Source organism: Heptranchias perlo, unplaced genomic scaffold (genome assembly GCF_035084215.1).
Source record: "Heptranchias perlo isolate sHepPer1 unplaced genomic scaffold, sHepPer1.hap1 HAP1_SCAFFOLD_43, whole genome shotgun sequence".
Lineage (NCBI taxonomy): Eukaryota > Metazoa > Chordata > Chondrichthyes > Hexanchiformes > Hexanchidae > Heptranchias > Heptranchias perlo.
In genome coordinates this window covers 4,105,634-4,129,133 of record NW_027139442.1, presented here as the reverse complement: position 1 = coordinate 4,129,133, position 23,500 = coordinate 4,105,634, and the positions used below count along the sequence as shown (strand labels likewise).

At 42.7% G+C, this 23,500-nt stretch overlaps 2 protein-coding genes and 1 long non-coding RNA gene across 4 annotated transcripts; 2 read left to right on the top strand and 1 right to left on the bottom strand.

Moving 5' to 3' along the window:
• Positions 1-681: 681 nt before the first annotated feature.
• Positions 682-1,071, top strand: LOC137312392 (histone H2A.J). Its single transcript, XM_067978959.1, has one exon. It carries the CDS (start codon positions 682-684, stop codon positions 1,069-1,071), a length of 390 nt encoding a protein of 129 aa, XP_067835060.1.
• Positions 1,072-4,248: 3,177 nt separating this feature from the next.
• Positions 4,249-4,842, bottom strand: LOC137312401 (histone H1-like; the record flags this gene model as incomplete). The annotated part of the gene is made up of 1 exon (XM_067978968.1): positions 4,249-4,842. A coding segment is annotated over one exon (594 nt), but the record flags the coding sequence as incomplete, so codon positions are not given.
• A 2,360-nt stretch (positions 4,843-7,202) lies between these two features.
• LOC137312404 (uncharacterized) lies at positions 7,203-23,074 on the top strand. 2 transcript variants are annotated; one of them, XR_010960712.1, is made up of 5 exons: positions 7,203-7,631; positions 8,008-8,094; positions 12,640-12,725; positions 18,232-18,318; positions 22,743-23,074. It is a non-coding gene; the product is annotated as an uncharacterized lncRNA (long non-coding RNA). The 2 variants fall into 2 exon arrangements; XR_010960711.1 differs by lacking the exon at positions 22,743-23,074 and having other exon boundaries at positions 18,232-18,714.
• Positions 23,075-23,500: the final 426 nt, after the last annotated feature.

Sequence of the window (23,500 nt, the reverse complement as noted above, 5' to 3'; positions counted from 1 at the left end):
TTCTCATTTTCACGTTTGTTTGTTCATTATTCGGGAATATCACTTTCAGAACCGCAATCCTTTGTAAAGCAACAGCCTTGAAAGAGACTTCACACCGAGTACAGAATAGTCTAAAGGATCTGTTACTGTTCGACTCCTTGCACCAGGAGTCCGGGCTCCGGTTTCGATCGCGATGCAGCTCCTGCGAACAGGGATCAATCCACAATCTGTCGTTTGTTCCTTTCACAAAGATTGAGCTGGAATCTGTCTCGTTACAAAATGGGTCTTTATTCCCGCCCGATTGAACATGAACGGTTAATGAAGCCGGATTTTAACCGGAATGTATAAGGTTCTGGAAGTTGTGACGGGAAATGTGGAACAACAGAGTAAAAGGAGAGAGATATTTAAATTTTTGTCTTTCGCGACATTATTTACTAAATCCGATTCTTGTATTACAGAAATATTGGCGGGCTTTTCAAATTTCAAAAAAAAGGTTCAGTTCGGTATTTTCCGTCCTTTTCTCATTCGGCTATTGATTGTTGAATAAACAGCTCTCTGATTGGGCTGTTCGTTGAACCAATGAGATTGAGAACAGATGGACCAATCACAAGTGCCCCCACTGCACTCCTCCAGAAGATAGAAGAAGGGCGAGTGCGGGAAGATTTCTTCATTCTTTGTGAAAGTGTTTGTGAGATTGTGGAAATGTCTGGAAGAGGAAAAACCGGCGGTAAAGCTCGGGCCAAGGCCAAGTCTCGCTCATCCCGGGCCGGACTGCAGTTCCCTGTGGGCCGTGTTCACAGGCTCCTGCGAAAGGGGAACTACGCTGAACGTGTGGGTGCCGGAGCACCGGTCTATCTGGCTGCTGTGCTCGAGTATCTGACGGCTGAAATCCTCGAGCTGGCCGGCAACGCGGCCCGCGACAATAAGAAAACCCGCATCATCCCCAGACACCTGCAGCTGGCTATCCGCAACGACGAGGAGCTCAACAAGCTGCTGGGACGGGTGACCATCGCTCAGGGCGGGGTGCTGCCTAATATCCAGGCCGTGCTGCTGCCGAAGAAAACCAGCAGTGTGAGCACCAAGAGCAAGTAAAGCGGCCAAGATTTAACCTGATAACCCAAAGGCTCTTTTCAGAGCCACCCACGGTATCTATGAAAGGGCTGGTCACTGTCTGTTGGATCAGGAATTAACTTCAAAAGGACTTGATTCCGATTCGAGAAACGAACAATAACTTGTTATGCACAAATCATCCATATCGGTCTGTTGCAGTACTCGCTTCCGGACCGCAGATGTCGCCAACCTCCAATCGATTATAATTTGCAGTTTGTCTGGTGAATGAGACAAAATACCAGAACCGTTAGAATTGCCAACTGGGCGGGTGGGATACAGAAATACCAGGGACGCTTAATATTATTTACCGTCCCATCCTCGGACAACACTGGCTCAGTCTGTGTTATTTTACCCAGATTTGTACAACGGATGCTGACTGATGTACTGTTATTGTATCAGCGATTACTGAATTAAGAATGTGAGTGAAATTTGTGTTTGGATGTGAGTGAGGTATTTATTCTGTCCCTGTCCGTCTGATATCTGCTCCCTCCCCTTTATACGTTTCCCATTTAAGCAAATTTCTCACGACCCTGCCATTTCAACCCAGTAGATCAAAGCTCTTTCCATCGCCGATTTGGTGGCTCTGAAAAGAGCCTTTGTTGCACTTGGTGCTGAAGCCGGGTCGGGTTTAGGCGCGCTCCCCGCGGATGCGGCGGGCCAGCTGGATGTCTTTGGGCATGATGGTGACTCGCTTGGCGTGGATGGCGCACAGGTTGGTGTCCTCAAACAGCCCCACCAGATAAGCCTCGCTGGCCTCCTGCAGGGCCATGACGGCCGAGCTCTGGAAGCGCAGGTCTGTCTTGAAGTCCTGAGCGATCTCTCGCACCAGGCGCTGGAAGGGCAGTTTGCGGATCAGCAGCTCGGTGGATTTCTGGTAGCGGCGGATCTCCCTCAGAGCCACAGTGCCGGGTCTGTAGCGATGAGGCTTCTTCACTCCGCCCGTGGCTGGAGCGCTCTTCCTGGCCGCTTTGGTCGCCAACTGTTTGCGAGGAGCTTTCCCGCCGGTCGATTTGCGCGCTGTCTGCTTGGTCCTGGCAATTTTCTGAACAGATCTCAACACAACCTGAGACACAGAGACTGTGAATACGGAGTGCGCTCTGGGGCCGCCTTTTAAAGCGTCTAAGGGTATCCGCCCCTGGTCTGTGATTGGCTGAGGTTTCACCCCCAGACAAGGAGGGACTGCCCCGGGACTGTGATTGGCAGGTTTGATCCGAGATCTGTCAGTCAGACCAAAACGGCGGGAGGTATTGGGTCCCAATTGGCTGAGCTGAAATTAATCTTCAATTTCAAAAAGCCCGCCAATTTCAGAGCATCTAATAACAGTTTCAAGAAAATTTCATTTCCCTCCAGCAATTTAAGAAACTCTCTCTTTATAATCTTCGTTATTTCCTTCTCCTCATCTCAAATCTCAGGCTGTTTCACATTCCGGTTCATTCTCTGATCTGTCTGTAAACGGGCGGGAATAAATCCCCGGTCATTGCTTTCCGTAACGGGAATTGCTTTCCAGCTTCAATTTCAAAAATCCCACCAGTTCCGGCCCGGTGAACCGCTCCTCAAACAGAAACTTCACATCGAACTGATAATTGAATGAGGGCAGGAAATAAAGACCGAGCAGAGAGGACACAGCGGGAGAGGGAGTGAGGAGGGATTTTACTCTGAGCGGAGAAGGTAATGTCTGGGGAAAGACTCTGTATCACCGCCTGTTCATTTATACCGTGAAACCGGGAATTCCGCTCCTTCTCTCGGGATGGCCGAGAACCCCGGCTCTTGTTTCTGATCTCCCTGTACCGAGTGTTGGGGAATCTCCCCATACTAATTAAATATCGGAAACTGATTCCCCACCCCGAGATCATTCCTCTCCCAGTTCCCAGGTCACTGCTCTCTCTGTGAGGCGGTGGGTGGCTCTTAGAAGAGCCTTTGTTTTGTGTCCGGTTAGAAAGGGTCGAGTTGTTCAGCCGCCGAATCCATAGAGAGTGCGGCCCTGCCGTTTCAGAGCGTACACCACATCCATGGCAGTGACCGTCTTGCGCTTGGCGTGTTCAGTGTAGGTGACCGCGTCCCTGATCACATTCTCCAGGAAAACCTTCAGCACCCCGCGTGTTTCCTCGTAGATCAGACCCGAGATCCGCTTGACACCGCCACGGCGAGCCAGGCGGCGGATGGCTGGTTTGGTGATCCCCTGGATGTTATCACGAAGCACTTTCCGGTGCCGCTTGGCTCCGCCTTTGCCCAGTCCTTTGCCTCCTTTACCTCTGCCAGACATGATTATTCTTCACTCAAATCGCTGCTGAATGAAGAGCTAACTGATGTTGGTTCGGTTTTTATGCAGCCTGCCCTGACCTGACTGAAACAGACACAGGGTGAGAGAGTGAGGGGAGGAGACAGAGATAAATATTAAACAGTGAGGGGAGGAGACAGAGTGTGATATTAAACAGGGAGGGGAGGAGACAATCAGAGAGACGGACAGAGCGGAGAGCGGCCTCTGATCTTCCAGCTCCACCTCCAGCTTTCTCCACCCGCCAATTTCAAACCGTTTATCGATAATAGAACCGAAACACCGCGCTCCGCACAAACCCTTACAGACTCCGGCTTCATAGAATCCCGGAGCTTTTCAATAAGCCCCGTTACAATCAATAGTCAGTAATATTCCTGCCTAAATACAGTCCCTTCCATAACAAGACAACCCGCCTCCTTCCATTTCAGTCCCAGACCCGATTCTATCTCCCCGCACATTCCCTCCCAGACGGGTTCAGCAGTTTATAAACACTTTATTCCAGCTGATTTGAAGAATCTCATGTGTTGGGGTTTGAATTGTGATAGCTGCAGATCTCCGCCAGTTTTACCCTGTCACGGACTGTCGCCCTGAATCTGAGAAAAAATGAACTGGGACTGGAGCCGAACACACGCCAGTTCCAGTGAGGCCCGGCCCGGACATCCCATTCTCTCTATTTTATTACAGACATTGGGGGTCGGGCGGTGATAGCGAATGTCAGCGAGTCACCAGGACCCTGGGTTTATTTGAAATGATTTCTATCTGAAATCTGAGCCCGGTCCCGGGACAGGAATCATCTGATTCCGGGATCAGCTCTTTTCTGAGAGACGTGGGTGGCTCTGAGAAGAGCCGTTGGGTTCAGATGGTCACAAGTTGCACTTGATTTTTTACTTCTTTTTGCCCGCTGCTTTCTTAGGCTTTGCTGACTTCGGCTTGGGCTTGGCCCTCGGTTTTTCCACCTTCTTCGCCTTCGCCTTCACAGTCTTGGGGGTCTTGGGCTTCTTAGCCGCCGCTTTCTTCTTAATTGGTGATTTCGCCGCCTTTTTCGTGGTCGATTTCTTGACCGCTGGTTTCTTGGCCGTTAATTTCTTGAGGGCTGTTTTTTTGGCCGCTGGTTTCTTTCCGGGAGATTTCTTGGTCACTTGTTTCTTCACCTTCTTTCCCACTTTTGCCTGAGTTTCCTTCTTAGCGACTCTGAAGGAGCCCGAGGCGCCCGTGCCCTTGATCTGCACCAGGGAGCCTTTTTCCACATTTCTCTTGATACTTAATTTAATCTGGGACCGGTGCTTCTCCACATCCAGGCCTTTGGCAGCCAGAACCTTCTTTATCGCGGCCAGGGATATCCCCTTGCGATCCTTGCAATCCCCCAGAATCTTGAGGATCTGTTCGCCCAACGGGGGACCGGTGGTCTTGGGTCGGGGAACCGCCTTCTTCTTCTTCGGAGCCTTGGGTGGAGCGGCGGCGGCGGCAGGAGGAGCCGTTTCGGCGGCTGCAGTGTCTGTCATGTCCGGGACTCTGTCGAAAATCTCTCTGACAGTCAGAGCTGGGTCAGAAATGAAACGAGAGGCGGCGGCACAGAGCAACTTAAAGGCACAGAGCGGACGGGGCGGAGACATCCTGCTGTCAGCTCCCGGCCCCTCCAGCCTCTCTGTGTTTCTCTCTCTTCTGAAACTCCCCGATTCCAATTCAAATCGGGCACTCCAGAGTCCCAGACTAGCCCCTTCCTATATCTCACACCGGTATGTTTGCTGTCGAAAAACTTTCACCGGAATTAAAAGCACCAGTTTCGATTTAAACCCGTTTCATTGCTGCACTGATCGCGCTCTCTCACCCGATCGCTGACATGATCTCCGTTTTTCACCTGAAATCTTGAATTGATCTGAAACTTTACCTTAAATTTCCACTTCGGAGCTCGGCAGGGGAGGAGGGCGATCCTTTGACAGGGATTTTTTGAAAATTTTACTCAAAAGGCACTCGGAAATCTGGCGATGAGTCCGGCCACACAAACACAGTGACATTAATCTAACCCATCCGCCCCTTTAACACACTCTCTCTGACACAATGTTCACATCTTCACATTCACAGGACAAACTGTTCGCCAGATTGACAATTCCCGTGACAGGCTTTCCTCACCGCTCGGCCTGTGCTGCAGATTCTCGGAGGTGAGTTGTCGTTTCCCAGCTCAGTAACTGTTAAACACTCCGAGGCCGGCGCTCCTCAGTGTCTGGTCCCCAGATTCAGGGGCAGCAGCCAATCACAGCTGTGGATGTGATTATCCATATCTGGTTTTACATGATTATATTATTCACACTCAGCAATATGTTTGGTTGAGACGATAATACAAATTATCCGCTCTGGGCTCCTCCAGTCTCTCTGTCTTTCTCTCCCTCCTCCGAAACTGACTGACAGACAACAGTAACTGGTGTCCTATCCGTCCCATTCTCAACACCCAGAGACGGCCAGTTACTGAATAAATTCAACATTCATAGGCAGTCCTGTGTCAGGCCGTTACATGCTGTTTCTCCCCACCTTTCCTTATTGGACTGGAGACTGATAAATGCACCGTCAGACCGGCTCATACATAAGAGAAGGGACAGTGACCGTCTCACCAACAACACCGGAGGTCTGTTCACAGAAACAGAATCAGTCTTTACCTTCCAACAGGCTGTTCATATTAGCTCAATAACACTATCCCGCTTTCATATACAGCGCTGGAGGTAGAGAAATACAGACGGACAGATAAAGAGACAGACAGAGACAGGCACACAGACAAAGTATCATTCTCACACTTCCACTCAGTGTGTCCGTTTCACACTCAGCAAACGGTATCCCACCTTCGTGTACAGCGCCAGAGAGATACAGACAGGCAGAGTATCAGCCATACGCTTCCCATCAGTCTCTCTGTATCACGCTCAGCAGCAGTATTCCACCTTCATATGTTGTACATAAGAGAGAGAGAAACTGACCTGCAATGTCCCGTTTTCACCCAGTAACAAATTGGAAAATTCTCCATTCCAATTGCCATTCCAAGCTGGAGTGACGGAAGATGCAGTCTCATCTCTCACTGATATTATTTCAGAGACAGACACATTATTAATCCCACTCTCAGGGACAGTGTCACGCATTTAACCCTCTCTTGCATGTTGTACCCTCTGCAATTTTGCAGCTCAGGGCCCTTCTGTATTTCTCTCAGTGACCGAGAGTTTCACTCCGATTGAAATAAACTGGGACTGTAGCCGTCAAATATTAATCCTACACGGTCCCAGCAAATACACCGACTCCCACTTTCCTCCCATGTTTCTCCAGGATTGGTTCGAGGAATCCGGCCTCCAGTTCCGGAGTCACAAGTTTCTTTATCAGTAAAGGGACCAAGAATGAATAGAACCAATTGGCTCATTTCACAGCCGCCCACGTTATCTCTGAAAGACACTTTTCCATCAAAAGATGCCGAGAGAAACAGCAGGGATGGAAACATCTAGTTCAATAGTAAGAGATTGTAAACTCAGTCTGGATTCCAGCGTGAGGCACTGGTGGAATCCAATTTGTTTTCCATTCTGGTGCCTGTTCCTGCACAGCCTGTGGACCCCATTCCCTCTGACCTTTCCCCCAGACCCACTTCCTTTGCTCAGACTCTGAAAAATTCGAATTGGGGAAAGTTTCCATCGATTTTTGTATTGAGAATTAAACCAGATTTCTGCGCATGCGTGACGCAGCCCCGCCCCCAGCGCTGGTTGTTGGTGAGCGGAAGAGCGCATGCGCGCTCCCCTCCCCCAGCTCGGCCTGTGGGCGCCATTCACTCAGTGAGCGGAAGAAGATGGTTTAAAACAGCCGAGAATGGAGAGATCACGGCCCCCGGGGGAAGGGAGCAAAGAGCAGCCTCGTTACAGCAGCTCATCGCTTCGGGACCGTGTCCGCAGATGGGCTCAGAGATCGGCATTGAGTCCGGGGGAAGTTCAGGGGAAGTCCGGGGTCTGTTTGTAAGAGGCGGAGTGGATCAGGAACTGGTCCCGGAACATGGAGTGAGAGGGGGAAGGGAGAGGTTATTCTCGGGCTGTGTGTGTACAGGGTGTGTCCAGGGGAAGGGAGAGAGAATGGGAAGAACCTGCTATTTAAAACCATTGCTGCTTTCTCTCCCCAAACCAGTAGTGAATGTTCCTGGTTTAGTTCCAGTCTCACCCTGTTTATTGTTATTGGACAGTGAAGAGTGGAAACAGAGCCGGACAGTAAGGATGTGGGGAGTTACACAAAGAGCATCTATTGCAGGCACCAGGTGAGAAGTGTGAAGGGCACATTTTAAACAGCGGCTGTTTGATTTCGGTTGAACGGTTAGTCCCATGGGAGAGGGGATTAGAAACCTGACGTGTGCAAAGGTCCCCGCCCCATCGGGTCGTCCCATTCATGGATCAGTGCGGGAGTTGGGTTGTGTCTGGATGTCACTAAATTGTTGTAAAACAGCCCAACACACCTGGTGTGCAGAAGCTGAGTGCTGCAGTACTGCAGTGGAGTCAGACACTGACACTGTTTGTATCACTGGTTCTCATTTGTGGATATTCAAAATAATCATTGATATGGATATTAATTCGATCACTTTTGTATTTTCTCCCTCACTGGTTCTTGAGTTACAAGAGATAATTTTCTTCCTGCAGGCAAATCCTTGATGGATCCAGAATCAGTGTTATGTTTCCTCCACTTGAGGCACAAGGAACAGTGCAGCCAAGTCCTTCTCCCACACAGTGAGTACATTATCACACACAGCGCACAGAGACACAGAATGGTCATCAGTTCCACAGTCTCAGACAGCAGAAGTCGTCAGTCCCACACTGATCCCAAGATCCAGAGACACATTTTCAATCCAACAGTCAAACAGAGCAGGTGAGGCAGACACTGTTCCATTTCCCCCGAGCTGAGTCCCGCTGACAGGTAGATACAAAAATCCCAGTCCAAGATCACACTATCAGATGGAAAGGCACTGTATCAATCTCACAATAGGGCAACATTAGCTACGAATTAAATACCAGATCGAAATCACACATGGTACCCGATTTAAAGGTGCAGAATGAATCCCAATAATGTACCCTGAGATTCCAATTGATTACTCGCCCAGAACTCTCACACACATGTGAGTTTAATACACTATTCGAATGGATATTGCATGTATCATGTGATACAAATTGCATACGAGTACAAAACTCATGTACAGTATCAGATTAAAAATGCTGTGAGAGTGTAATCTGAGAAACAAATTAGATATCAGTTTATAATGGACTCATATTGTGAGATGTAAAGATACAGTATCAATTCTATTAGTACAGACTGAGCTATACATTATACGCCATTTGAAAAGTGTCACCATATCAATTTGAAAGATACATTATCTTTCACAATAGTACTCACAGAGATACAGATTTAATAGTAGTTCAAAAAGCACACAAATTATCTGATTAAAACCTACAGTGTCAAATCCTAAAGTGTATCCACATTTACCAATTAAATAATGAGAAATATGATCGAAACTAAAGCTAACATTTTTTATGCCATAATGCAATCTGAGAGAATAATTACATACAGATACAGAATGAATCTCACACTCAGATATAGTACCAGAGACTGACAGATGCAGAAGGAATCCCAAACTCACATACAATAATAGAGACTGACAGACACAGAGCGAATCCTACACTCACATATGCTACCAGAGATGACAGATATCGAATGAATCCCACACTGGCATACAGTACCAAGGGCTGATAGATATCTAGTTAATTACTCACTCTCATAAAGTACTAGAGACTGACAGAAAGATAATGACTCCCACATTCACACAGTACCAGAGCCTGAGAGATACAGAATGAATCACATACTCACACACAGTACCAGACACTGACAGATAGAGAATGCATCCCACACCAACATGCAGTCTGAGAGGCTGCATATACAGAAAGAATTCAACACCCACATACAAGACTGGAGACTGAAAGACACAGAATAAATCCCACACTCACTGTATCAGAGACTGCATATATAGATTAAATCGCAAACTCACACACACTACTGACAAGATACAGAATGAATCCCACACTGACAAACTGTTCCAGATACTGAGAGATACAAAATGAATCACACATTAGTGCAGGCTGAGTAACATTATTTACCATTCCAAGAAGTATCAGATTGAAAGATACAGTATCAATTCCATTAGTGCAGAGTGATCTACACATTATATACCACTACAAAAACTGATGCAGATTCAGACTGAAATATACAGTATTCCATTCATGCAGACTGAGCTACACATCATATACAAGTTCAAAAATGTCACCATATCAGTTTGGAAGATAAACTAATTCACAATTGTGTTCCCATCGATACAGATTTAATAGTAGTCCAAAAAGTGCCCACATTCTCTGACTATATTCTAAAGCATTTCATTATCAACCAATTAAACACTGGGAAAAATATGCATTCATTGAGGTATTAAAGATAAAGTTTTGAACACCATACTGTAAACGGAGATACAAATTACATACAGATAAGGAATGAATCTCACACTCAGATAGAGGGCCAGAGAGTGACACACAGAATGAAACCAGCACTCACACAATGTAACAGTGACTGACAGATACCGAATGAATCCGACACTCACACACAGTACAAGGGACTGACAGATATAGAATGAATCACACACACCCACAGTACCAGAGCCTGACAGATACAGAATGAATCCCACACGCACAGACAGTACTAGGGACTGACAGATACAGAATGAATCCCACACTCACAGACAGTACGAGGGACTGACAGATATAGAATGAATCCCACACTCACAGACAGTGCTAGGGACTGACAGATACAGAATGAATCTCACAGTCACACACATTAATGCAGTCTGAGTTACACATTACACATCAGTCCAAAAATCTCATAGTGTCAGATTGAAAGATACAGTATCAATTCCATTAGTGCAGACTGATCTACATATTATAAAGCACTACAAAAAACCGATAAAGATTCAGACTGAAATATACAGTATACCTTTCAAGCAGACTGAGCTACACATCATATACAAGTTCAAAAATGTCACCATATCATTTTGGAAGATAAACTAATTCACAATTTTTTTCCCATCGATACAGATTTAATAGAAGTCCAAAAAGTGCCCACATCCTCTGATTATAACCGAAAACATTATATTTTAAAATGTATCATTATCTACCAATTAAACACTGGGAAAAATTATTGATACATTGAGGTATTAATGAGAGAGTTTTGAACACCATACTGTAAACAGAGACACAAATTACATACAGATAAAGAATGAATCTCACACTCAGATAGAGGGCCAGAGACTGACATGCAAATTGAAAACAGCACTCAAACAATGTAACAGTGACTGACAGATACAGAATGAATCCTACACTCACACACATTACAAGGGACTGACAGATACAGAATGAATCCTGCACTCACACACATTACAAGGGACTGACAGATACAGAATGAATCCCACACTCACACACATTACAAGGGACTGACAGACTTAGAATGAATCACACACTCCCACGGTACCAGAGACTGACAGATACAGAATGAATCCTAAACTCACACACTGTCGCACAGACTGACAGAGACAAAATTTATATCACTCACAAACAGTACCAGAAATTGATAGATGCAGAATGAAAGTCTCCCTCACATATAGCACCTGACACTGACGAAAACAGAATGAAACGCACATTCACACAAAATACCAGGGACTAACAGATATTGAATGAATCCCATACTCACACACAGTACCAGATACTGACAGATACAGAGTTAATTCCACACTTATACACAGTACCTGAGACTGGCAGATACAGAATTAATCCCACTCTCATATACAGTGCCACAGACTTGCAGATACAGAATGATCCCAAACTCATATGTAGTGCCCGAGACTGAGAGATACAGAATTAACACCATGCTCACACTCTTTACCAGAGACTGGCAGATACAGAATGAATCCCACACTCACACAGTATCAGATATTGACAGATGCAGAGTAAACCCCGCTCTCACACACAGTACTGGAGACTGACTTCTGCTGGACGTAAGCGAGAACTGTAAAAGAACGGAACAAATTCACATTTTATGTCGTGGTTGCAGAAATCGGACAATGTGCAACGTGAGGAAAGGTTCTGTCTGTAACTTCTACTCCCGTATTTTTGCTCGTTTTGTTATTGAAAAATGAGACAATTGTTTTATAATAAAGTTTTTGTTTCACTCATTCGATAGTTGTGAATTTGCCCCATTATATTTCACTGTACATTGCACAGTATTTCTCTCTGATTTCTCAGGACACGATTTGCATTGCTCCTTTACCCCATTTAGACACTTATTTTCCAAGCAGAATGTGGCCTCCTTATTTCTCCTGGCAAAATGCACCACCTCACACCTTTCTATATTGAAATTCAATGGCCATTTACACGGCCGTTCTGCAAGCTTATTTTGTCGTAGTCTTCCTCAGTATTGACTACACCCCCTAAATTAATTACAATCATTTAATACAGCATTACAACCAATGTTTTATCGAAAAAATGTTCTCCATTCCCAGTTTTTCTAAATCCCACCCGTACAATATAATGTGAAGAATGAGTTTATCTTCTGTCCCTCTCTCATCTGTAAACTTCAATGACCCGGGGTTTGGGGACATCTACTGGCCGGAAGCAGAACTGCAACAGTTCGGAACAAATTGCTGAAACCGGACAATGTGCAGTGTGAGCGTGTTTGTGATTGGTGGCAGGTATTAAATCTGATTTTTTTAAACCTGACCATTAACCTTTAGTGTTTGTTATTGAAGAGTAAACAGAGCCGGACAGTAAGGATGTGGGGAGTTATACAAAGAGTATCTATTGCAGGCATCAGGTGAGAAGTTTGAAGGACACATTTTAAACAGTGGCTGTTTTGTTTCGGTTGAACGGTTAGTCCCATGGAAGAGGGGATTAGAAATCTGATATGTGCAAAGCTCCCCGCCCCATCGGGTAGTCCCATTCATGGATCAGTCCAGGGTTTGGGTTTTGTCTGAATGCCACTAAACTGTTGTAAAACAGCCCAACACACCTGGTGTGCAGAAGCTGAGTGCTGCAGTACTGCAGTGGAGTCAGACACTGACACTGTTTGTATCGCTGATTTTCATTTGTGGATATTCAATATTATTATTAACAGATATTAATCTGATCACTTCTGCATTTTCTACCTCACCTGTTCTTGATTTACAAGAGATACGTTTCTTTCTACAGGAAAATACTTGAAGGAGCCAGAATGACTGTGAAATTTCCTCCACCCGAGGCAAAGGAACAGTGCAGCCAGCTCCTTTTCACACACAGTAGGTATATTCTCACTCTCAGAGCACAGAGACACAGACAGGTCATCAGTTCCACAGTCCCACACAGCAGAAGTAGTCAGTCCCACACTGATCCCAAGTTCCAGAGACACATTTTCAATCCAACAGTCAAACAGAGCAGGTGAGGCAGACACTGTTCCATTTCCCCCGAACTCAGTCCCGCTGACAGGTGGATTCTAAAATCCCAGCCCAAAATCACACTATCAGATTGTCAATTTCACAAAAGGGCAACATCAGCCATGAAATAAATACCAGATATCCCGAGATTCAAATTGAATACTAGCCCAGAACTCTCTAATACACGTGAGTTTAATGCATGCAGTATCCATTCGATTAGTGTATCATTCAAATACAAAATGAAGGCCGAAACTCATGTACAATATCAGATTGAGAATTGCTGTGACAGTGTAACCAGAGAAACAAATTAGATACCAGTTTATAATATACTCACAGTATGAGATTTAAAGATACAGTATCAATTCTATTAGCACAGACTGAGATACACATTATTTACCAATTCAGAAATGTCACCATATCAATTTGAAAGATAAATTACCATTCACAATATTACTCACAGATTTACAGATTTAATAGTAGTCCAAAAAGCACACAAATTATCTGATTAAAGCCTCCAGCTTCAAATACGAAAGTGTATCCATATTTACCAATTAAATAATGAGAAAAGCTATTCAAACATTAACATATTAAAGCTACAGTATTGAACATCATAATGTAATCTGAGAGAATAATTATGGACAGAAACAGAATGAATCTCACACTCCGATACAGTACAGAGACAGACATGCAGAAGGAATCCCAAACTCGCATACAGTACTAGAGGTTGCCAGACACAGAGTGAATCCCATACTCAAGTATGGTATCAGAGATGACAGAAACAGAATGAATCGCACTCAGGCATACAGTACCAAGGACAGACAGATACCGAGTTCATCCCACATTCTAATAAAGCACTAGAGACTGAGAGATAAGGTATGAATCGCAAACTCACACACAGCAGCAGAGACTGACAGACACAGAATGAATCCCACACTCACACACAGTACCAGAGAATGACAGATACAGAATGAATCCCACACTCACTCACAGCACCCGAGACTGACAGATACAAAATGAATCCCGCACTCACACACAGTACCAGAGACTGAGAGATACAAGGTGAATCTCACAGTCACCTACATTAGTGCAGGCTGAGTTATAAATTACGTTCCAGTCCAAAAATCTCAGTGTCAGATTGAAAGATACAGTATCAATTCCATTAGTGCAGACTGAGCTGCACATTAGAAACCACGACAACAAAACTGATACAGATTCAGACTGAAATATACAGCATTCCATTCATGCAGACTGAGCTACACATTATATACAAGTTCAAAAATGTCACCATATCAATTGGAAGATGCACAAATTCACAATTGTGTTCCCAATGTAGATTTAATAGAAGTCCAAAAATAGATGCCCACATTATCTTATTACATTTTTAAAAATGTCATTATCTACCAATTAAAACTGGGAAAAATTATTCATACATTTAAGTATTAAAGATACAGATGTGAACGCCATCCTGTAAATGAAGATATAATTTAGATACAGATAAAGAATGAATCTCTCACTCCGATAGAGTGCCAGAGACTGATATGTAGAATGAATCCCAAACTCATACAATGTACCAGCGACTGACAGATTCAAATTGAATCCCACACTCACACACTGTAGCACAGACTGACAGATACAGAATTTATATCACTCACATACAGTTCAGAAATTGATAGATACAGAATGAATGTCTCACTCACATATAGCACCAGAGACTGACAGGAACAGAACGAATCGCTCACACATACAAAATCAGAGACTGAGATATGGAATGAATCCCAAACTCACACACAGTACCAGAGACTGATCGATCCAGAATGAATACCACATTCACATAGAGTATCAGGAACTGACAATCACAGAATGAATCTCACAGTTACACTACTGCAGACTGAGTTACATTTTACATACCAGTTCAAAGATATCATAGTGTCAGATTGAAAGCGACGGTATGAATTCCATTAGTGCAGACTGAGCTACATAGTAGAAATATTAGTAAATACTCATAGAGTATTATACTGAAATAAACAGTATCAATACCATTCGTTCAGACTGAGCTACACATTATATACCAGTCCAAAAACCTCATAAATGATCAGACTGGAAGATACAGTATCAATTCTATTAGCACTGCCTGACCTGTACATTACATACCAGACTGAAAATCCCATAAAATCTTCGACTGAAATAAACAGTATCAATTCCATGAGTGCAGACTGAGCCACACATTATATAGCAGTCCAAGAATCTCATACCCTATCAGACTCAAAGATACAATAACAATTCCATTAGCACAGATGACGAGTCCAAAAATCTCATAGAATATCAGATTGAAAGATTCAGTATCACTTCCATTTGTGCAGAATGAGCTACACATCACATTCCAGTCCAAAAATCTCATACAGTATCAGACTGATAGATACAGTATCAATTCCTTTAGTGCAGGCTGAGCTACATATTACATACCAGTCCAAAAATCTCATACAATATTAGATTGAGATGCAGAATTAATCCCATTATTGCTGACTGAGCTATACATTACATACCAATCCAATAATTTCACCACGAACAGATTGAAAGGTACATTATCATTCACAATAGAGTTCAGAGATTAAGATGTAATCCCACTCCAAAGCTCACACACGTTGTTTGATTAAAGAAAATTGAAAAGTGTATCCATATTTACAAATTAAACACTGGACGAAGAACTGTATATAATTTAAAGTATTAAAGATACAGTTTCAAATACGATACTGTAAACTGAAATAAGAATACAGAATGAATCCAGACTTGCACATTGTCTCAGAGACTGAATTACAGAATGAATCCCACACTGAGATAATGTAGCAGAGACTGACAGATACAGAATATATCCCACACTCACACACAGCACCAGAGACCTGCAGATACAGAATGAATCCCACACTCACATACAGTACCAGAGACTGACAGATACAGAATTAATCCCACACTCACACACAGTACCAGAGACCGACAGATACAGAATGAATCTCCACACTCACAGACTGTACTGGAGACGACAGATTTTGAATGAATGTCACAGTCACATTACTGCAGACTGAGTTACACTTTACAGACCAGTCCAAAGATCTCATAGTGGCAGATTGAAAGATACAGTCTAAATTCTATTGGTGCAGACTGAGCTACATATTGGATATAGTGGTAAATACTCGTGTTTGCTGAAATAAACATTATCAATGCCATTGGTACAGACTGAGCTACACATTACGTACTCGTCCAAAAATCACAAATGATCAGATTGGAAGATACAATTTAAATTCTATTCGCACTGCCTGAGCTGAACATTATATATCAGTCCAACAATCTCATACAATATTAGACTGAAAGATACAGAATCGATTCAATTGGTGAAAACTGAGCCACACATTATATAGCAATCCAAGAATCTCATACCGTATCAGACTCAAAGATACAATATCAATTCCATTAGCACAGACTGAGCTACACGTTACTCACCAGTCCAAAAATCTCATACTGAATCTTTCAATGTGACACTGTTTCAATTCCATTCGTGCAGCCTGAGCTATACATTGCATTCCAGTCCAAAAATTTCATACAGTACAAGAATGATAGATACAGTATCAATTCCTTTAGTGCAGAATGAGCTACATATTACATACCAGTCCGAAAATCACATAAAGTGTTAGACTCAGATGCAGAATTAATCCCATTATTGCAGACTGAACTACACATTACACACCAGTCCAGTAATTTCAACGTGAACAGATTGAAAGGTATATTATCATTCACAATAGAGTTCAGAGATTAAGATGTAACACGACTCCAAAACTCTCACACGTTGTTTGATTAAAGAAAATCAAAAAGTGTATCTGTGTAAACAAATTAAATGCTCGATGAAGACATGTATATACTTTAAAGTTTCAATACAATAGGGGAAACTGAAATAAGAGTATAGAATGCACATTGTCACAGAGATTGAATTGCAGAATGAATCCCACACTGAGATAAAGTAGCAGAGAATGGCAGATAGAGAATGTATCCCACACACAGACAGTACCAGAGACTGACAGATGCAGAATATACCCCATGCTCACACTCAGTTACAGAGACTGACAGATACAGAATAAACCCCAGTCTCATATCCAGTACCAGAGACTGACCTCCACTGACGGGAAGCGACAACTATAATAAGGCAACGAATTCACATTCTCTGTCGTGGTTCCAGAAACAGGACAATGTGCAATGTGAGGGAAGTTTCTGTCTGTAACTTTTACTCTCGTATTTTTGCACTTTTTGACGGTGAATAATGAAGACAATTGATTCATAATAAAGTTTTTGTTTCACTCGTTCCATAGTTGTGAATTTGCCCCATTATATATCGCTGTACATTGCACAGTATTTCTCTCTGATTTCTCAGGATGATTTACATTGCTCCTCTACCCCATTTAGACTCTTATTTTCCATGCAGTATGTGGCCTCCTTATTCCCCTTAGCGAAATGCATCACCTCACACCTTTCTATATTGAAATTCAATGGCCATTTACAAGACCGTTCTGCATGTTTATTTTGTCCCAGTCTTGATCTGTATTGACTATATCTCCGAAACAAATTACAAGAATTTAACACAGTATCACAACTAGTGTTTGCTCTAACAAAATGTACTTGCAGCTCGTCTCCATCCCCAGTTTTTCTAAATGCCACTCGTACAATATAATGTGAAGAATGAGTTTATCTTCTGTCCCTCTCTCATCTGTAAACTTCATAGACCCGGGGTTTGGGGACATCTACTGGCCGGAAGCAGAACTGCAACAGTTCGGAACAAATTGCTGAAACCGGACAATGTGCAGTGTGAGCGTGTTTGTGATTGGTGGCAGGTATTAAATCTGATTTTTTAAAACCTGCCCATTAACCTTTAGTGTTTGTTATAGAACAGTAAACAGAGCCGGACAGTAAGGATATGGGGAGTTATAAAAAAGCATCTATTGCAGGCATCAGTTGAGAAGTTTGAAGGACACATTTTAAACAGCGGCTGTTTAGTTTTGGTTGAACGGTTAGTCCCATGGGAGAGGGGATTAGAAATCTGATATGTGCAAAGGTCTCCGCCCCATCGGGTAGTCCCATTCATGGATCAGTGCAGGGGTTGGGTTGTGTCTGGATGTCACTAAATTGTTGTAAAACAGCCCAACACACCTGGTGTGCAAAAGCTGAGTGCTGCAGTACTGCAGTGGAGTCAGACACTGACACTGTTTGTATCGCTGGTTTTCATTTGTGGATATTACAATGATTATTAACAGAGAGATTCAATTGATCACTTTTGTATTTTCTACCTCACCTGTTCTTGAGTTACAAGAGATAATTTTTCTTCCTACAGGCAAATCCTTGAAGGGCCCAGAATCAGTGTGATGTTTCCTCCACCCGGGGCACAAGGAACAGTGCAGCCAGCTCCTTCTCACACACAGTATGTATAGAGTCATAGAGTCATAGAGTTATACAGCACGGATAGAGGCCCTTCGGCCCATCGTGTCCGCGCCGGCCATCAGCCCTGTCTACTCTAATCCCATATTCCAGCATTTGGTCCGTAGCCTTGTATGCTATGGCATTTCAAGTGCTCATCCAAATGCTTCTTGAATGTTGTGAGGGTTCCTGCCTCCACAACCCTTTCAGACAGTGAGTTCCAGACTCCAACCACCCTCTGGGTGAAAAAGTTCTTTCTCAATTCCCCTCTAAACCTCCCGCCTTTTACCTTGAATCTATGTCCACTTGTTATAGAACCCTCAACGAAGGGAAAAAGCTCCTTAGTATCCATCCTATCTGTGCCCCTCATAATTTTGTACACCTCAATCATGTCCCCCCTCAGCCTCCTCTGCTCCAAGGAAAACAAACCCAATCTTCCCAGTCTCTCTTCATAGCTGAAGCGCTCCAGCCCTGGTAACATCCTGGTGAATCTCCTCTGCACCCTCTCCAAAGCGATCACATCCTTCCTGTAGTGCGGCGACCAGAACTGCAAACAGTACTCCAGCTGTGGCCTAACCAGTGTTTAATACAGCTCCATCATAACCTCCTTGCTCTTATATTCTATGCCTCGGCTAATAAAGGCAAGTATCCCATATGCCTTCTTTACCACCTTATCTCCCTGTTCCGCCGCCTTCAGGGATCTGTGAACTTGCACACCAAGATCCCTCTGACCCTCTGTCTTGCCTAGGGTCCTCCCATTCATTGTGTATTCCCTTGCCTTGTTAGTCCCTCCAAAGTGCATCACCTCGCACTTTTCCGGGTTAAATTCCATTTGCCACTGTTCCGCCCATCTGTCCAACCCATCCATATCGTCCTGCAGACTGAGGCTATCCTCCTCGCTATTTACCACCCAACCAATCTTTCTTAATATACTCTGTGAGTATATTATCACTCACAGAGCACAGAGACACAGACAGGTCATCAATCCCACAGTCTCACACAGCAGAAATAGTCAATCCCAAACTGATTCCAATCCAACAGTCAAACAGAGCAGGAGAGACTGACGGAATTTCTATTTCACAATGACTCAATACCGCTGACTGGCAGATAAATAATTCCCAGTCCAAAATCACACCCAGTATCAGATTGAAAGGCACTGTGTTAATCTCACATTAGATCAGAATTAGCTACAAATTAAATACCAGATAGAACTGACACATGGTACTGATTGATAGGTACAGAATGAATCACAATAGTGTACCCCGAGATTCAAATTAAATACCAGCCCACAACTCACACCACATTATGAGTTTAAAGATGCAGTATTCATGCCAATATTATACACTGAGATACAAATTCGATACCAGATCAGATGTTACCCATATTTGACTCACAAATATGTCCAAAAACCTCATAGTGTCAGAATGAAATGTACAGTTTCAATCCTATTGTTGCAGATTGAGCTACACATTATATACCAGTCCAAAATTTGCATAAAGTATCATACTGGAAGATACAGTATCAATCCCATTAGACTGAGGTACACATTAGTTACCTGTCCAAAAATCATATTTATCAAACTGAAAGGCAGAGTATCAATTCCCTTACTGCAAACGGAGGTTCACATTAGATACCTGTCCAGAAATCACGTACAGTACCATACTGAAAGAAATAGTATTGATTTAATTAGTACAGACTGACCTACACGTTACATACCAGTACAAAAATCTCACGCAGTTTCAGACTGGAAGATACAGTATCAATCCCATTAGTGCAGACTGAGGTGTACATTAGATACCAGTCCAAAAGTCACATTCAGTGTCAAAATGAAAGATACAGTATCAATTCCTTTCGTGCAGACTGAACTACACCTTACAAACCTGTCTAAATATATTACACAGTATCAGACTGAAAGGTACAGTATGAATTCCATTAGTACAGACTGAACCACACATTACATACCAGTCCAAAAATCTCATACAGTGTCAGACTGAAAGATACAATAATTATTCTATTAGCCCAGACTGAGCTACAAAATAAATACCAGTCCAATAATTTCACAGTAAAAGATTGAAATACACATTATCTTCACGGAGATTAAGATGTAATCATTCAACAAAACTCGCACACATTGTTTGATTAAAACAAAATCCAAAAATGTATCAATATTTACAAATTAATGCAGCACGAAAGATTTGCATACATTAATGAATTAAACATACAGTTTCAAGTACCATACTCTAACCTGAAATAAGAATAGAGAACGAATCCAGACTTGCACTTTGCCCAGAGACTGAGTTACAGAATGAATCCCACACTGAAATAGAATACCAGAGACTGACAGTCACAGAATGAATCCCACACTCACAGATAGCACCAGAGATTGAGAGATACAAAACGAATCACACACTCACACACAGTACCAGAGACTGACAGATACAGAATGAATCCCACACTCACAGACTGTATTGGAGACTGACGGATACAGAATGAATATCACACTCACATACAGTACCAGAGAATGACAGACATAGAATTAATGCCACACTCACATGCAGTCTGACATCTACTGGCCATAAGTGAGAACTGTAACTGAGTGGAACAAATTCACATTCTCTGTCGTTGTTCCAGATTCAGGACAATGTGCAATGTGAGGAAATAGTTTCTCTCTGTAACTTCTACTCCCGTATTTTTTCTAATTTTGTCAGTTAAAAATTAGACAATTGATTTCGAATAAAGTTTTTGTTTTCCTCATTCGAAAGTTGCCCCATTATATTTCACTCTACATTGCGCAATATTTCTGTCTGAATTCTCAGGAGACGATTTATATTAATTCAAATAAACCGAACTGAAACACAAATAAAAACTGAGTGCAAATCTGCAAGTTTCAACGGCGACCGTCAAAAGTGAAAGGGATAAAATATAGAAAAAAATCAAACCGAAAATGCTGGAAAGGCTCAGCAGGTCCGGCACCATCTGTGGAGAATGGAAGCTCGGGTTAACGGTTCAGGACTATGACCCTTCTATAGATCAGAAAGGTTAATCCGACATAATTTAAAAATAATGGGTCATTTGCTGGCTCTCTCTGCCTTCCGGATGTTTCTGCCTCTCTCTGTTTTTTTTTCTCTCTTTTTTTTCCCTGTTTGTTTTTTTGTTGAATGTGTATTCGGGGGTTCTGCAGGTGACACCTCTCTGTCTGAACACGGTGATTGCCTTGGCAACGGGCAGTTGCAGGGGCAGTCTGTAAACACCATGTATTGTTCTATATGTATAAATGCGTAGGCTTCAAGGAGCTCTTGAAACATTTGCCTGAGGAAGGAGGAAATCTCCGAAAGCTTGTGAATTTAAAATAAAATTGCTGGACTATAACTTGGTGTTGTAAAATTGTTTACAATTGTCAACCCCAGTCCATCACCGGCATCTCCACATCACGACATAATTTAAATAAGGAACGGGAATCAGCAGAGGGAAAAACTTCAGAAAATCAATTAATTTCACTGAATCCGAGCAATTGTGTCCCGTATCCACTGTACAGATCAGGACAAATAATAATACAAAAGAACAGAGTTAAATTCAACGATATGGGGGAAATAAATGAATTTTAAAAATATTTTTGTTATATAAATTAGACTCGTTTGTGTTTTGAAAACACTATCCCTCTGAACATCATCAAATTCGGTTTCAGTCTTGGTGTTTCTGAATTCAGCGTGCTGGGATTCAAACCTGTTGGAATTAATTGTTTGGAAGGGAGCGATACTCACCATCATAGCACCTTAGTTCACTGGGAGGGAGAAATAGAGCGTTTCTGTGGAGTTTCGGACTGAATTGCTCCCTTTGGGTTACTGGCACTTTAATCAAAGACAATAAACAGTTCCCAAACATCAGCCCCTGAACAGACACAACAAGCTGGTGGAATTTCTCATTCATAGATATTAAATAAGGGGATGACAAAAGCGAATAGGAAGAGGTTACGAGGAATTCACAAAAACAATTAGGGAAGCAAACAGGAATCACGAAATCAAATTATCAAGGAATATAAAAAGAAATCGTAAATTATTGTACAGAGCCAGAAATAACAGAAGGAAAACCAGAATATCTTGAGGGCCACTAAGTGATTGACAAGATAAACTCACAGGTAACGTCAGCGAAATGGCAGAAATATTGAATTATTACTTTCCCTCAGTATATTCCCGGGAGATTAACAGGGTGAATATGATATATAGGAAGAGGTCAATAAAGATATCAAGGCATTTAAGTTAGAAAGGGTGGTTAAACTCCTGATCCTGATGGATTGCATCTGCACTTATTAAATGAAGCAAAGGAAGAGATAGCAGAGGCATTGTTACATATATAGAAAAAATCATTACAGAAAGGAATAGTGCCAGAGGACTGGATGACAGTTGATGTGATTCTTATATTTTGAAACAGGAAATAGAACAATTCCAGGGAACTGTGGACCAGTTAACTGAAGGTAGGAATGATCATGGAATCTTTTACTCAATGAAGCAACAGAAAAACATCCAGAAACCGAAAATATAATAAGGAATAGTCAGCACGGATTTCAGAAAGGGAAGATTTAATAGTTTGACAGAAGGTTTGACAGTTAAAATTACAGTTCAACATAACTTATCTGCTTTTCAAATATATTCCTCCAGAAATAAACCTCTGTGTTTGCATTTCATGGCCTTATCAACCTGTGTTGCTACTTTTAAAGATTTGTCAATCTGTACCCCTAAATCCCATTGCTCTTCTACCCCATTTAGACTCTTATTTTCAAAGCAGTGTTTGACCTCCTTATTCCCCCGAGCAAAATGCACCACCTCACACCTTTCTATATGGAAATTCAATGGCCATTTACACCGCCTTTCAGCAAGCTTATTAAAGTCTTCTTGTATTTTGTCGTAGTCGTCCTCAGTATAAGCTATACCCCCAACATTAATTACAAGCATTTAATACAGCATTACAACTCATGTTTTGTCGAACAAACTGTTTTCCATTCCCAGTTTTTCGAAATCCCACCCGTGCAATATAATGTGAAGAATGAGTTTATCTTCTGTCCCTCTCTCATCTGCAAACTTCAATGACCCGGGGTTTGGGGACATCTACTGGCCGGAAGCAGAACTGCAACAGTTCGGAACAAATTGATGAAACCGGACAACAAGCAGTGTGAGCGTGTTTGTGATTGG

Bases quoted from the DNA above. Each gene is read 5' to 3' on its own strand.
- LOC137312392 (XM_067978959.1), top strand. From the start codon at position 682: ATGTCTGGAAGAGGAAAAACCGGCGGTAAAGCTCGGGCCAAGGCCAAG.